The sequence below is a fragment of the Anomaloglossus baeobatrachus genome, chromosome 9 (genome assembly GCF_048569485.1).
Source record: "Anomaloglossus baeobatrachus isolate aAnoBae1 chromosome 9, aAnoBae1.hap1, whole genome shotgun sequence".
Classification (NCBI taxonomy): Eukaryota; Metazoa; Chordata; class Amphibia; order Anura; family Aromobatidae; genus Anomaloglossus; species Anomaloglossus baeobatrachus.
Window position 1 is genome coordinate 173,046,856 of NC_134361.1, and position 14,989 is coordinate 173,061,844.

A 14,989-nucleotide genomic window follows, 5' to 3' on the forward strand; every position below is an offset into this window, starting at 1 on the left:
GGTGTGTCCTGGCTGTCATGGGGGGGCAACTAGGCTTTGTGGCTAGTGATCTTGTGTGTGGGATGTGGTGTTAAATCCCAAGGAGGAGGCGATTCCTGTACCCTTGGTGGGGGGTACAGTCGTCTGTGACTACCTGGTTTTGCTAGGGCGCCATATATATGCCCCCAGCCCCTCCTGTAATGTATATGCCCCATGCCCTCCTGTGATGTATATGCCACCAGCATCGCCTGTGATGTATATGCCCCCAGTGTCTCCTTTGATGTATGTGCCCCTATCCCCTTCTGTGATGTATATGCCCCCAGCATCTCTGGGAGTAGCTCTGGCAGTAGGCTTAGCGTCGTCCTGCTGGAAGGTGAACCTACACCCAAGTCTCGAGTCTTACTGTATACCATATAAACTACATAAATTGATTGGAACCAGTCAAATCATATAACCTATAATTTAATTAAAGAATGTAATACATGATTGATAAAAAGTAATAACTTTATTACAAAAACATCTTCAAATTTGATAGGAAATCCCAATATAGAACGTCTTTACTTTTCACCAATCATGTATTACGGTCAGCTAAAGATCACCTGGCTGATCCAAAAGGAGCAATATTTTGTGGAAAGAGGAGACCAGAATAGATTCCTCCAAAGATGTCCTGAATCCATGGCGCTGATAGAAGCTTTGTAAGACGTGACCAAGGCCCTTCCTAGGGTCACCCATGTAAGTCTAGATTCTTTTACGGGGTTAAAAGGTGAAATACCGACCATCCCTGGGATCTGGTAAACGGAGAGACAAGCCTTAAACTCCTCTGTGTTAGCCATTTTAGAGCTGCCAGGTGACTACAGATAGAGTCGTGTTATACCAGTCTCCTTATACCACATATCTAGAGGTCTTCTTTTACGTATACGAATCAGAATGATATTATTTGCTATGGTTTTGTATTACTGTAAGTCCTCTACAATGATTTTCTTTCTCTAAGTGCATTCTTGACCCTCGGTTCTTTTTGTGTTCTCTTATGGTAACAGGAAATCTATGGCTCACTGTAAAACTTCCCATGAAGTAAATTCTTTCTGATATTCACTTTCATTTTTTCAATATTGACTCCAACAGAGACCTTCTGATGAAGAGTATTGTGAGATTCATAAATCTTTGGTAAAATGACTATTACTCAGTAAGGAAAAGTAGTGTATATACTGGAAACTGTCCTTACCCAAGTCTCCATGACTGCTAAGGTTACACATATATAATATACAATGTCTATCAGCAGTGGCGTAACTAGAGTTTGACTGGCCCCGGTGCAAAATTTGGACCTGGGCTTCCCCCCCGTCCCCACCCCCTCGGGGTACAGGAAAATTAAGCTGACATCTGGTCATTCCCCAGCACCCAGCTTTCCCGTACTCTGATATCCCTCTTTCCCTGAGGACAAGATGAATATCAGAATATAGGAAAGCTGAGGGATATCAGAGCATGGGAAAACTGTGTTCTGGGTTAAAATCCATAGGAGAGCATGAGAAAGGTGGGTGCTGAGAGAAAGATGTATAGCAGAGCATTGGAAGGTGAATGTTGAGGGAAAGAGCCTCATTCCCTCAACACCCAGGTTTCCCATCCCATGCTTGTATCTTGGTCCCTCATTCTGGTATATAGCCCCATCCATTTTTTATATACATTATATTTGTGCTATAAATAACATTATTGTAAAGTCAGAGGAAAGAAAAAGACAGCTCACCACAGCTTCTCAGTCCAGAGTTGATCACGATGCTCACATGGAGACGCCCAGGCTAGGGCTAGTAGATCCAGGAGAAAGAAAACCCAGAGAGCTTAGGGATGAATAGAATAAATCCTATACTTCACCATATATATCTTATGCAGACCCATATAATAGTATACAACTCTTATTTTCCACCTTACAGTATTATGCAGCCCTCATATAGTGGTATGCAACCCCCATATAGTAGTATGTAGTCCTTATTTTCCTCCGTATAGTAGTATGCAGCCCAATATTCCACCATATAGTAGTATGCAACCTTATATTCCTCCATATAGTATTAAGCAGCCCCCATAAAGTATACGCAGCTCCCATATTCCTCTATATAGTAGTATGCAGCCCTCATATGATTTAATGCCCCCCCCATAGTCCTCTGGTCACCATGATTAAATACATAAATACTCACTTCTCCTTATTCCCCCGCTGCTCTGGTCTCCTCAGTGTGTCCACTATTCTGCCGCTCTGCACATCTCAGCACAGCGGCCCACAGTAGTGACGTCCTCACGCTCCACTGTGCTGACACGTCAAAGCACTACTGGCACAGTGGGAGTATGATGAGAGAGGGAGTGCTCCACACTCTCTCTCTTCATTGCTTTCAATTGTATCGGCATCTTTGATGTCAATACATTTGAAAGAACTATCTTCGGCAGGGGGCTCTGTACAGGGCCCCCCTGACTCAAGGGCCCCATTGCGATCACAAGGCCTGTCACCATTGGTGAAATGGCACTAGCTGAGGTCCTTGGGCCCCTGGAACCCTGGGCCTGGTCACAATAATTATCCCTGCGATCCGCCCCTGTCTATCACTGCTAACAAATCACTTGTACAATTAGGTGTCCTGTATGAGTGAATTATTGCACACTCTCCAATTATACCTCAATGTCAAGGGAAATAGCCTGGGTTGATCCCGGGAATTACCCAATTCCCTTCCCTTACTGAAACAAAATGCAATGTACAGACTGTAGCCCTGGTTGAAATTACAATTTTGACCATCAAGCAGACAACTCACAATTTTACATAGAGGAGTGAGTTCAGGTGCAAAATAATGGTGAATATCCAATAGTTCCTATTGTGGAGAGGACGCAGTACACTAATAAGGATTCTGAGGAACAGAGATTGACTGAAGTAAATAACCCTGTATAAATCAGGCAGTATTAGCAATTTAATATGTATCATTGCTATTATTTTACAGGGGACTGTTTCGCAGAAGAATTTGAAGACCGTTATGTAGATACTAAGGTTACTGGTCAGACTTTTCGCTACTCTGCTCTGTCACAGTCTCCAACACTTCCGCCAGACACTCCCACAAGAAGTACACCCAGACGTCTTGAATTTGTCTACCTGGTAAGTAACCGGAATAGTTCCATTATTTGCCGTTTGATCTGCCATCAAATTATGCATTGTTAAAAGGAATTTATCACCAGAATTTTGCTCCCAATCTCAGAGCAGCATAATATTGGGGTAGAGACTCTGATTCCACTGATGTGTCACTTATCAGGCTGCCTGCTGCACTTTTGCTAAAATCACTGTTTTCTCTGGTGCATATTATCAGTTCTCTGAAAACTGAGCTATATATAACCCCACCTACACCACTGATTGATGGGTTTCTCTGTACACTATGCATAGACAGAAAACTGCCAATTGTGATGTGGGTGGTGATTTACAGAGCTCAGCATTCAGAGAACTCATGATTAGTGATGGGCAAACACTGACTATTAAATTATATATATAAAATAATCATGGGGAGTAGATGGGTTGTCATGGCAACCGGTGACCTTCAATAGGTCACCATTGCAGCCGTGGTACTTCAGTAGGTCACTGCCATGTTGATCCACCTACAGTATGAGGCTCAGCCTGGGCTAATTGGAGAACATCAATTTAGCTACAGTATATATTTAAAAATCACTGTTTAAGCACACACCAGGCCTGAGAAGCGAAGGAGCACTATTTTAATTTTTTAATTTTGGAGCACACATTTGGTTGTAATTGATTCCAGGCACTATGTTCCATTTGCAGAGATACAGAGAAGCCAAAACAGCAGAAACCCCTATTAACTGACTCAATTTTGGAAAGTAAACCCTCATGGAATTATTTAGGGGTGTGAGGAACATCTTGAACCTACAATTGCTTCCCAAAACTTTTTCGCAGGGGGACATAAAAATTAATTTATTTTTTTTTGCACAAAAAGATTGTTTTACCCTCAAATATTTCTTTCTCACAAGCACAATATTTAAAAACGAACCCAACATTTGTTGTGCAATTTCTTCTCAGCACAATGATACCTCATATGTGGTAGGAAACTACTGTTTGGGCGCACGGCAGGGCTTGGAAGGAAAGGAGTGCCATTTGACTTTTGGATGCTCAATTGTGGCTTGAAAATCTTGCAGATGCCATGTAACATTTGAAGAGTCACTGTAGTGCCAAAATAGTAGAAATCCCCACAGGTGACCCCATTTTTGCAACTACAACCCTCAATGAATTAATCTAGCGGTATAGTGTGCATTTTGAAACCACAGATGATCCACAAAATTTTATAACAGAGCACTGTGAAATTAAAAAAATTATATTTTTTTCCACCAAAATGTTGCTTTAGCCCCAAATTTTCATTTGACAACTTTAATTTTTGCAGGAGGTGAAGTGTTTATTTGTACAATTTTGCAGTACATAGCACTTTTTATTGCTTTTTATTATGATTATTGGGAGGCAAAATGAAGAAAAATAGCAATTTGGAATTGTTTTTATGTTTATTTTTTTTTCTGACATTCACCATGTGGTAAGAGTGAGAAACCAGCTTTTCATATCAGTACAATTGCAGTGATGTGACATTTATATAGGAATTTTTATGTTTTGTTACTTTTGCACACTAAGAACAAATTTTATGCGGCGTTACACTCAACGACGGATCTAACGATATATCGCCGGGGTCACGGATTCCGTGACGCACATCCGCAATCGTTAGCGACGTCGTTGCGTGTGGCAGCAAGGAACGACCATTAACGATGGAAAATACCCACCTTATCGCCCATCGTTGACACGTCGTTCATTGTTAAAAAATCGTTGATTGTTGAGGGCGCAGGTTGTTCGTCGTTCCCGGGGCAGCACACATCGCTATGTGTGACACCTCGGGAACGATGAACTACAGCTTACCTGCGGCCACCAGCAATGCGGAAGAAAGGAGGCGGGCGGCATGTTATGGCCGCTCATCTCCGCCCCTCCGCTTCTATTGGGCGGCCGCTTAGTGACGCCGCTGTGACGCCGCACTAACCTCCCCCTTAGAAAGGAGGCGGTTCGCTGGCCACAGCGACGTCGCTAGGCAGGTAAGTATGTGTGACGGCACCAAACGATTTTGTGCGCCACGCACAGCGATTTGCCCGTGACGCACAAACGATGGGGGCAGGTGCTTTCACCAGCAATATCGTTAACGATATCGCTGTGTGTAACACCCCCTTTAGAGGAAAAAATGTTTACATATTGCTATATTCTGAGAGATATAACTTTTATATTTTTCCTCTGATGTAGCTGAATGAAGGCTCATTTTTTGCAGGATAAGATCATATCTTTAGATAAAACATTTTTATTCACAGACGACTTTATGATTATGTTTTCTTTCAATTTTTGTGCAGCGGAATGATAAAAAAACAGACTTATTTTAATTTTTTTTTCTTTCCGTGTACATTATAGAGTTAATAGTGTGACCCTTTTATAATTCTGATCACAGCGATACCAAATATGTGTACTTTTTTTGTTGTTATTTTTTCCATAATATATCAGTATTTATTGGCAAACGTTTTTGGAAATTTTTATGTTCTTTACCTTGTGAGGTTTTAATATTTTTCTTAGCTATTTACTTTTTTAACTAGTCTCTCTATGGGACTTAAACATTTTATAATTTGATTTTTTTTGTCTAATACCGTATAATACTTATAAATTGGAAGCAGTGGCGTAACTAAAGTCTAATGGACCCCTTTGAAATATTTTGACCTGGACCCCCAGCACGTTGGTTAGATGTATTGGGCCTTGTAGCAGTCTAAATCCTATAAAGACATGCATGTTTGCCCCTCATGTAATAATGTTCCCATCTCCGCCCTTTCCTGTAATAATGTCCTCCATCCTGTTCTCTTTATTTAATAATGACCCCATCATGGGCCCCTTCCTATAATAACTTCCCCATCCTTGGCTTCTTTAAAAAAATGTCCCCTATTTTGTCCCTCTATTTAATAGGGCGCAGGATTGGGGATCCTTCCTTTAATAATGTTCCCAGTCCTGAGCCCCATCCTATAATTATATCATTTATCCTTGCTCCTTTATTTAATAATGTCCCCCACCCTGGACCCCTTCCAATAATAATGTCCTTCATTTTGGACCCTTTCAGTAATAATGTTCCCCAGCCTGAGTCCCCTCCAGTAATAATGTCCTACATTGTTTTCCGACATATTTAAAGAAATAATAAACAATTCTTACCTTCCCCCATTCCCATGAAATATGCATTTCTCATCTATAGCCGGAGCAGAAGCCAGCACCTGACTTTAGCGCACCCACCGGGCAGTGTATGACGTTACTACCATGCACCACCAGTGACAGGCAAGCTGACGTCAGCTGCTGGACTCTGATAGGCCAGTGGCATGTAATGCATGTAATACTGTCTCCAAGGATGCACATCCCACTGAAATAGGTGCTGTGTCGATGAACTCCCCTCCAGCACAGGCCCAATCATGGTAGCAGTCGGTGATCGTTATGCCCCTGATTGCAAGGTATTAGACCTGTCAGTGTTCCACTGTGAGGAGGTCTGATAGACTTTCTTTGTAGCAAGACCTAACAGGCCCTTGTACCAGACAGACTCAAAGGTCATTGTATGACCTCTGGTTCCTTTGCTTTGTGAGCATAATGTTGGCATGAAAGAGAGGCAGCACCCTCCCTCTCAAAACCATCAAAACACAGAGGTAACAATTGATTGCTGGCATCGGTCCTTGCTGTTAATGTAAGAGCTTAGCTATCAGTTAAAGCAAGCTCCCGGCAGTCACCGTCTGTGCTCAGCTCCTGTGCTTCCAATATCACCATGACGTAATTGTACTTTATAGTATGGGAACACCTTCACGATCATGATGTATGGACATGGAGAAAATTGTCATTACCCTTCTGTTAAAGTAAGAAAAGCCCAAAATAGTTACTGAAATAACATCAAAAGTAATGTTCAATTTAAATTTACTAGTTTGGGTCATTGGATCATGCACACTATGAAGCGGGGTGTCCAAGCTTATTTCCTTTTTTTTTTTTTAGATTTTTTCAATTTTCTTTAAAGTTAATACTTTATATTATATTATAATATTTTCATTTCTTTGATTCACATAGGGAATATGAATCTGTGATCACTTGTATTATACGCTGCAATACTACAGTATTACCATATATATATCATAGTATCATAGTATCATAGTTTTTAAGGTTGAAGGGAGACTCTATCCATCTAGTTCAACCCGTAGCCTAACATGTTGATCCAGAGGAAGGCAAAAAAAACCCCAATGTGGCAAACAAGTTCCAATGGGGAAAATATGTCCTTCCTGACTCCACATCCGGCAATCAGACTAGTTCCCTGGATCAATACCCTGTCATAAAATCTAATATACATAACTGGTAATATTAAATTTTTCAAGAAAGGCGTCCAGGCTCTGCTTAAATGTTAGTAGTGAATCACTCATTACAACATCATGCGGCAGAGTTCCATAGTCTCACTGCTCGTACAGTAAAGAATCCTCGTCTGTGATTATGATTAAACCTTCTTTCCTCAAGACGTAGCGGATGCCCCCGTGTTCCAGTCGCAGGCCTAGGTGTAAAGAGATCTTTGGAAAGGTCTCTGTACTGTCCCCTCATATATTTATACATTGTGATTAGATCCCCCCTAAGCCTTCGTTTTTCCAAACTAAATAACCCCAAGTTTAATAACCTGTCTTGGTATTGCAGCCCACCCATTCCTCTAATAATCTTGGTCGCTCTTCTCTGCACCCTCTCCAGTTCAGCTATGTCCTTCTTATATATCGGTGACCAGAATTGTACACAGTATTCTAAGTGCGGTCGCACTAGTGACTTGTACAGAGGTAGAACTATATTTTTTTCATGAACACTTATGTGGCGCCCCTGACCTGGTCAGGCACCACTGAGTACTGCACCCATGCTGGGGACAGTACAACACAGGTAATCCAGAAGGCTGACCGAGGTGTGACTACACAGGCGCATAGTGATCAGGTCTCACACATGTACCTTTGAGAGGACCCCTGGGGATCCCAGGAGGGGGCGAAGCCTCCACCTCCACCCGAGGGGTGGAGGGGGCGAAGCCTCCATCTCCACTCAAGGGGTGTGGTAGAGAGCCTGGTTGCTAGGTGGCGTAGGCAGGCACAAAAGGGAAAAGAGGAAGGAGGAGGAGAAAGGCAGTCTGAAGCAGAGTGTGGAGGAGTGAGGAGCATGGAAGTGGAGCTCAGACAGGAGCAGCAGTGCAGGTCCCACGAGTGAGCCGGTTTAGTGTGCAGCTCAGGGAAAGCAGACGTGAGGAGCAGACCCTGGAGCTGTGGCAGTCTAACAGCGTCCGCGCAGTGACTACCGACGGGGGAGAACGGTCACCTGGGAGTGCTACCCGAAATCCACACACAGCTAAAGAGAGAGCAACGGAGTGGGAAGTAAGGAGACTGCCAGGGAGTTACCAGGCCCAAACGGGTAGCAAGTCCCAGTGCAGGGATAGATTCACCTTTCCTTTGCCAAACCTGCTTGAGGGGGCACTTCACACCCCCAAGACCACACTACAGAGTCCGCAGCCACGTAGCCACAGTTAGGGCCCATAGTTCACAGGAGGCAAGCTGCCGGAGTGTCCTGGTCCAGGCTACAAGCAAACGGGCCAAAACGAAGGGGAGAGAGGCACCAGCAACTTCCCTGGGTGACCCCCATAGGGACTAAAAGTCGGGGTTACCCCAAAACGTAAAGGGCTAAGGAAGGCGAGTCGGTAGCCACCCTCATCAGTCAGCCTGAAGGATACCTGGTTCCAGCCTGGTTCATCCCAGCTACGCCCGGGTTACTCACCCTGCCATCAACAGTGAGTAAAACCCCTGAAAGACATTCTGCTTGTGTTGAGTTATTCTGCGCCTTGTGGTTCCACACACCTACACAGGGCCCTGGGGCTTGCCTCACTCTCAGGAGGCTGTTACAACTGACTGCACCCACCATCAGCCCCAGGCATCCCTTAATCTGCAGTGGCGGTCCCCACTGACCGCAATTCTGAGAGTGGCGTCACGACAATCCTAAATAGAAGATCTCCTACCGTGACAAGATCCAGCTGCGTGGAGTCCCTGAAGGTAATGCACCGACACAACACTTGTGGGGCTTCACACTTATACCTCTTTTAATACATCCCATTATTTTATTAGCCCTGGCAGCAGCTGCCTGACACTGTCCACTAAAGTGAAGTTTACCATCCACCCATACACCCAAGTCTTTTCTGTGTCTGTTTTACCCAGTGTTCTACAATTAAGTACATAATCATAAATGTTATTTCCTCTACCCAAGTGCATGACCTTACATTTATCTACATTAAACTTCAATTGCCACTTCTCAGCCCAATCCTCCAATTTACAGTGCCTACAAGTAGTATTCAACCCCCTGCAGATTTAGCAGGTTTGATAAGATGCAAATAAGTTAGAGCCTGCAAACTTCAAACAAGAGCAGGATTTATTAACAGATGCATAAATCTTACAAACCAACAAGTTATGTTGCTCAGTTAAATTTTAATAAATTTTCAACATAAAAGTGTGGGTCAATTATTATTCAACCCCTAGGTTTAATATTTTGTGGAATAACCCTTGTTTGCAATTACAGCTAATAATCATCTTTTATAAGACCTGATCAGGCCGGCACAGGTCTCTGGAGTTATCTTGGCCCACTCCTCCATGCAGATCTTCTCCAAGTTATCTAGGTTCTTTGGGTGTCTCATGTGGACTTTAATCTTGAGCTCCTTCCACAAGTTTTCAATTGGGTTAAGGTCAGGAGACTGACTAGGCCACTGCAACACCTTGATTCCCTCTTGAACCAGGCCTTGGTTTTCTTGGCTGTGTGCTTTGGGTCGTTGTCTTGTTGGAAGAAGAAATGACGACCCATCTTAAGATCCTTGATGGAGGAGCGGAGGTTCTTGGCCAAAATCTCCAGGTAGGCTGTGCTATCCATCTTCCCATGGATGCGGACCAGATGGCCAGGCCCCTTGGCTGAGAAACAGCCCAACAGCATGATGCTGCCACCACCATGCTTGACTGTAGGGATGGTATTCTTGGGGTCGTATGCAGTGCCATCCAGTCTCCAAACGTCACGTGTGTGGTTGGCACCAAAGATCTCGATCTTGGTCTCATCAGACCAGAGAACCTTGAACCAGTCTGTCTCAGAGTCCTCCAAGTGATCATGAGCAAACTGTAGACGAGCCTTGACATGACGCTTTGAAAGTAAAGGTACCTTACGGGCTCGTCTGGAACGGAGACCATTGCGGTGGAGTACGTTACTTATGGTATTGACTGAAACCAATGTCCCCACTGCCATCTTCCCGGAGCTCCTTCCTTGTTGTCCTTGGGTTAGCCTTGACTCTTCGGACAAGCCTGGCCTCGGCACGGGTGGAAACTTTCAAAGGCTGTCCAGGCCGTGGAAGGCTAACAGTAGTTCCATAAGCCTTCCACTTCCGGATGATGCTCCCAACAGTGGAGACAGGTAGGCCCAACTCCTTGGAAAGGGTTTTGTACCCCTTGCCAGCCTTGTGAACCTCCACGATCTTGTCTCTGATGGCCTTGGAATGCTCCTTTGTCTTTCCCATGTTGACCAAGTATGAGTGCTGTTCACAAGTTTGGGGAGGGTCTTAATTAGCCAGAAAAGGCTGGAAAAAGAGATAATTAATCCAAACATGTGAAGCTCATTGTTCTTTGTGCCTGAAATACTTCTTAATACTTTAGGGGAACCAAACAGAATTCTGGTGGTTTGAGGGGTTGAATAATAAATGACCCTCTGAATAAACTTTTCACAATTTAAAAAAAAAAAAGAAATAACATTCTTTTTTGCTGCAGTGCATTTCACACTTCCAGGCTGATCTACAGTCCAAATGTCACAATGCCAAGTTAATTCCGAATGTGTAAACCTGCTAAATCTGCAAGGGGTTGAATACTACTTGTAGGCACTGTACATAAATCTCCCTGTAACATAAAATTATCCTCCTCTGTATTGATTACCCTGCAGAGTTTAGTATCATCTGCAAATATTGAAATTCTACTCCGCATGCCCCCAACAAGGTCATTTATAAATATGTTGAAAAGAAGCAGGCCCAATACTGACCCCTGTGGTACCCCACTATGAACTGAGACCCAGTCCGAGTACGTACCATTAATAACCACCCTTTGTTTCCTATCACTGAGCCAGTTTTTAACCCAGTTACACATATTTTCCCCTATCCCCATTATTCTCATTTTATGTACCAACCTTTTGTGTGGCACCGTATCAAAAGCTTTTGAAAAGTCCATATACACAACATCCACTGCATTTCCCTGGTCCAGGCTTGAACTTACCTCTTCATAGAAGCTGATCAAATTAGTTTGACAGGATCGAACCCTCATAAACCCATGTTGATACTCTGTCATAAGGTTATTTTTCTTGAGATACTCCAGTATAGCATCTCTCAAGAAACCCTCAAGGATTTTACCAACCGTAGAGGTTAAACTTACCGGCCTATAATTTCCCGGCTCAGTTTTTGTCCCCTTTTTGAATATTGGCACCACATTTGCTATGCGCCAGTCCTGCGGTACCGACCCTGTTATTAAGGAATCTGAGAAGATTAAAAATAATGGTCTATCTATCACAGAACTCAATTCCTGTAGTACTCTGGGGTGTATGCCATCCGGGCCTGGAGATTTGTCAACCTTAGTGATTTCGAGGCGGCGGCATACTTCCTGCTGGGTTAAGCAGGTAATATTCAAGGGTGAATTTATGGTATCACTGGTCATGTCATCTGCCATGGCATTTTCTTGTATAAAAACCGTAGAAAAAAAGTCATTCAGCAGGTTGGCTTTACCCTCATCCCCTTCCACCATTTCACCAAGACTATTTTTAAGGGGGCCAACACTATCGCTTTTCAGTTTTTTACTGTTTATGTAGTTAAAGAATATTTTAGGATTATTTTTACTTTCTCTCGCAATGAGTCTCTCTGTCTCAAACTTAGCTAACTTAATTTGCTTTTTACATATTTTATTTAATTTTCTATAATTATATAATGCCTCATCACTACCTACCCTCTTTAATTCTTTTAAGGCTTTCTGTTTTTCTTTTATTGCTTCCCTTACAGCTCTATTTAGCCATAGGGGTTTCCACCTATTTCTAGCATGTTTGTTCCCATAGGGTATATTTTCTGCACAAGCCCTATTCAGGATGCTCATAAAAGTCTCCCATTTGCTTTGTGTACTTTTATTACTTAGTACATCATCCCAGTTTATTGCACTAAGATCATCTCTCAACCGTTTAAAATTTGCTTTCCTGAAGTTTAGTGTCCTTGTAGCCCCTCTACTAGACATCTTACTAAAGAATACATGAAAACTTATTATTTTGTGATCACTATTCCCCAAGTAACCCCCAACTTGTATATTTGATATGCGGTCTGGCCTATTGGTTAGTACAAGGTCTAGTAGTGCTCCCCCTCTTGTGGGGTCCTGTACCATTTGTGAAAGGTAATTATCTTTCATTGTTATCAAAAATCTATTTCCTTTGCTGGAACAGCAAGTTTCTGTTCCCCAATTTATATCAGGATAGTTAAAGTCCCCCATAATAATTACCTCTCCGAGACTCGCTGCTTTATCAATTTGCTTTATGAGGAGATTCTCTACCTCTTCCATAATATTCGGCGTCTTATAGCACACCCCTATCAGTATTTTATTATTCATTCTCCCCCCCTTATCTCCACCCATAGGGACTCTACATTCTCAGTACCCTCACATATGTTGTCACGCAGGATGGGTTTTAAGGATGATTTTACATATAGACACACACCTCCCCCTCGCTTATTTGTACGGTCATTCCTGAATAGGCTATAACCCTGTAAATTAACAGCCCAGTCATAGCTCTCATCCAGCCATGTCTCTGATATCCCCACTATATCATAATTTTCTTCCAACAATATTAATTCTAATTCCTCCACCTTATTTGTGAGGCTTCGGGCATTAGTGTACATGCACGTTACGTATGACTCTGTACCTGTATTCCTGCTTACTGTATTAACTGTCCTAACCCTTCCCCCCGTGCCACCCCCAATTTCATTACTTGTGCCCTGGTCACTATCTGCACTACATTCCCCTTCTATAAAGTGAATACCCTCGCCCCCCATTCCTAGTTTAAACACTCCTCCAACCTTCTAGCCATTTTCTGCCCCAGCAGAGCTGCTCCCTCCCCATTAAGATGCAGCCCATCCCTAGCATAGAATCTGTAGCCAACTGAAAAGTCGGCCCAATTCTCCAGGAACCCAAAACCCTCTTTCCTACACCAATTCCTGAGCCACCTGTTAACCTCCCTGATCTCCCTTTGCCTCTCTGGTGTGGCTCGTGGCACAGGTAGTATTTCCGAAAATACCACCTTTGAGGTCCATGCTTTAAGCTTACAACCTAATTCCCTGAAATCATCTTTAAGGACCTTCCACCTACCTCTAACTTTGTCATTTGTGCCAATGTGTACAATGACCGCTGGGTCCTCCCCAGCCCCTCCCAGTAATCTGTCAACCCGATCAGCGATGTGCCGAACTCGAGCGCCAGGAAGACAACACACTGTTCGGCGATCCCTGTCTTTGTGACACTTTGTATATATATATATATATATCTAAATTGAGTTGACGTTCTTCTATTAGGCCCAGGCTGAGCCTCATAGGTGGATCAACATGGCAGTGACTTACTGAAGTCTCATGGCGGTAATGGTGACCTATTGAAAGTCACCGGCTGCCATGACAACCCATCACTCCCCGTGATCATTTTATATTGGTGTTAGTGGGTACGAGTTCAAAGGACAAAGAAAATGTAATCAAAGAAATTTTAAATGTAAGCAATTTAATTGTCAGTGATTGACAGCAGCATCTAAGTGGTTAATCGGAGATAACTGCAGTTGCTACTTATAGAGTCAGATGCCGCCTGCATAACACAGCCATCATCTACTGGTATGGACAATTCCATACAAGCACATTCTGTCTGTGCGCTAAAGGGTTCAAATTGTTGGGTCTTTTGTCTTTTTGTCGCTTTTATAAAAAAAGGCAACTTTATGAGCTGTCATTTATCTCCCATAAGGAAATCATAGTTTTTTTTAGGATTTTCAAAGGAAGTACAAGTACTTTGCAATGTTTATAAAAGACAAGCAACTCCACAAGTATCACTCAAAAGGGTATTCCGGTCTACATAAATGACCTATGAAATAAACATGTGATACTTGTTAGAACGTTGTGGGTTATACCATTGTGAATTTCTCAATCGCCTGATTGGAATCTTGTTTTGCATTTTCCTCTCGCTGCACTATGGCAAAGATCAGATAAATAATGCTGCTGGTCACATATGTACCCTGCAGCTCTTTTTTTGAGTATCTGGCACTGAAGGTACAAAGAAAGCCAAGTGCAGTATCATTGACACTCCACTCAATTAGTCAAGGCTTAAGTCTTGTAGGAAGGGTGGGCAGAACCAAGGGAGAATGACAGACAGATATGTCAGAGGTGGGACCCACAATATTCCAGTGACCAGGTGATAATTCACGTTGACCAAGATACCCCTTTAAGGATGTCTACTACTGCTAAATGCCCATTAAAGGGAGACTCCAGTGAAAATTAATTTCCTCTTGTGAATTCCCACCTGAAATGTGCTTTGAGTGTATTATAAGTTATTGCCTAAGGGTCAGCACACACGGCGAGTAATACGGAGCAAGTGGAATGCGATAAAAAAAAAATCACATTCCATTCAGACCAATGGGGCAGCTCCCATGATCGATTGTTTTCTCAGCCCTAATCGGACTGAGAAAACAGTTGCAGTATGCTGTGGGTGGAATGCAATCTTTTTGGGAATTGCACCCATTCAAGTCTATCGGGTGAGAAAAATATCGCATTGCTCTCACGTTACACCGGTGTTATGCGAGAGCAGTGCGATTCTTGCATCAGCCGGTAACGGAGGAGATAGGGAGATAAATCCCTCCCTCTACTCCACAGCACCGGCCCTC

General features: G+C 43.1%; 1 protein-coding gene across 3 annotated transcripts in view; it reads left to right on the forward strand.

Annotated features, from left to right (window-relative positions):
• The window catches only part of NHSL2 (NHS like 2), a 409,644-nt gene that overhangs the window by 356,309 nt on the left and 38,346 nt on the right, over nt 1-14,989 (forward strand). For all 3 annotated transcript variants that reach the window (XM_075324044.1, XM_075324045.1, XM_075324046.1), the window contains exon 3: nt 2,946-3,097. In XM_075324044.1, the coding sequence (XP_075180159.1) occupies nt 2,946-3,097 (152 nt within the window). The remainder of the gene's footprint in view (nt 1-2,945; nt 3,098-14,989) is intronic.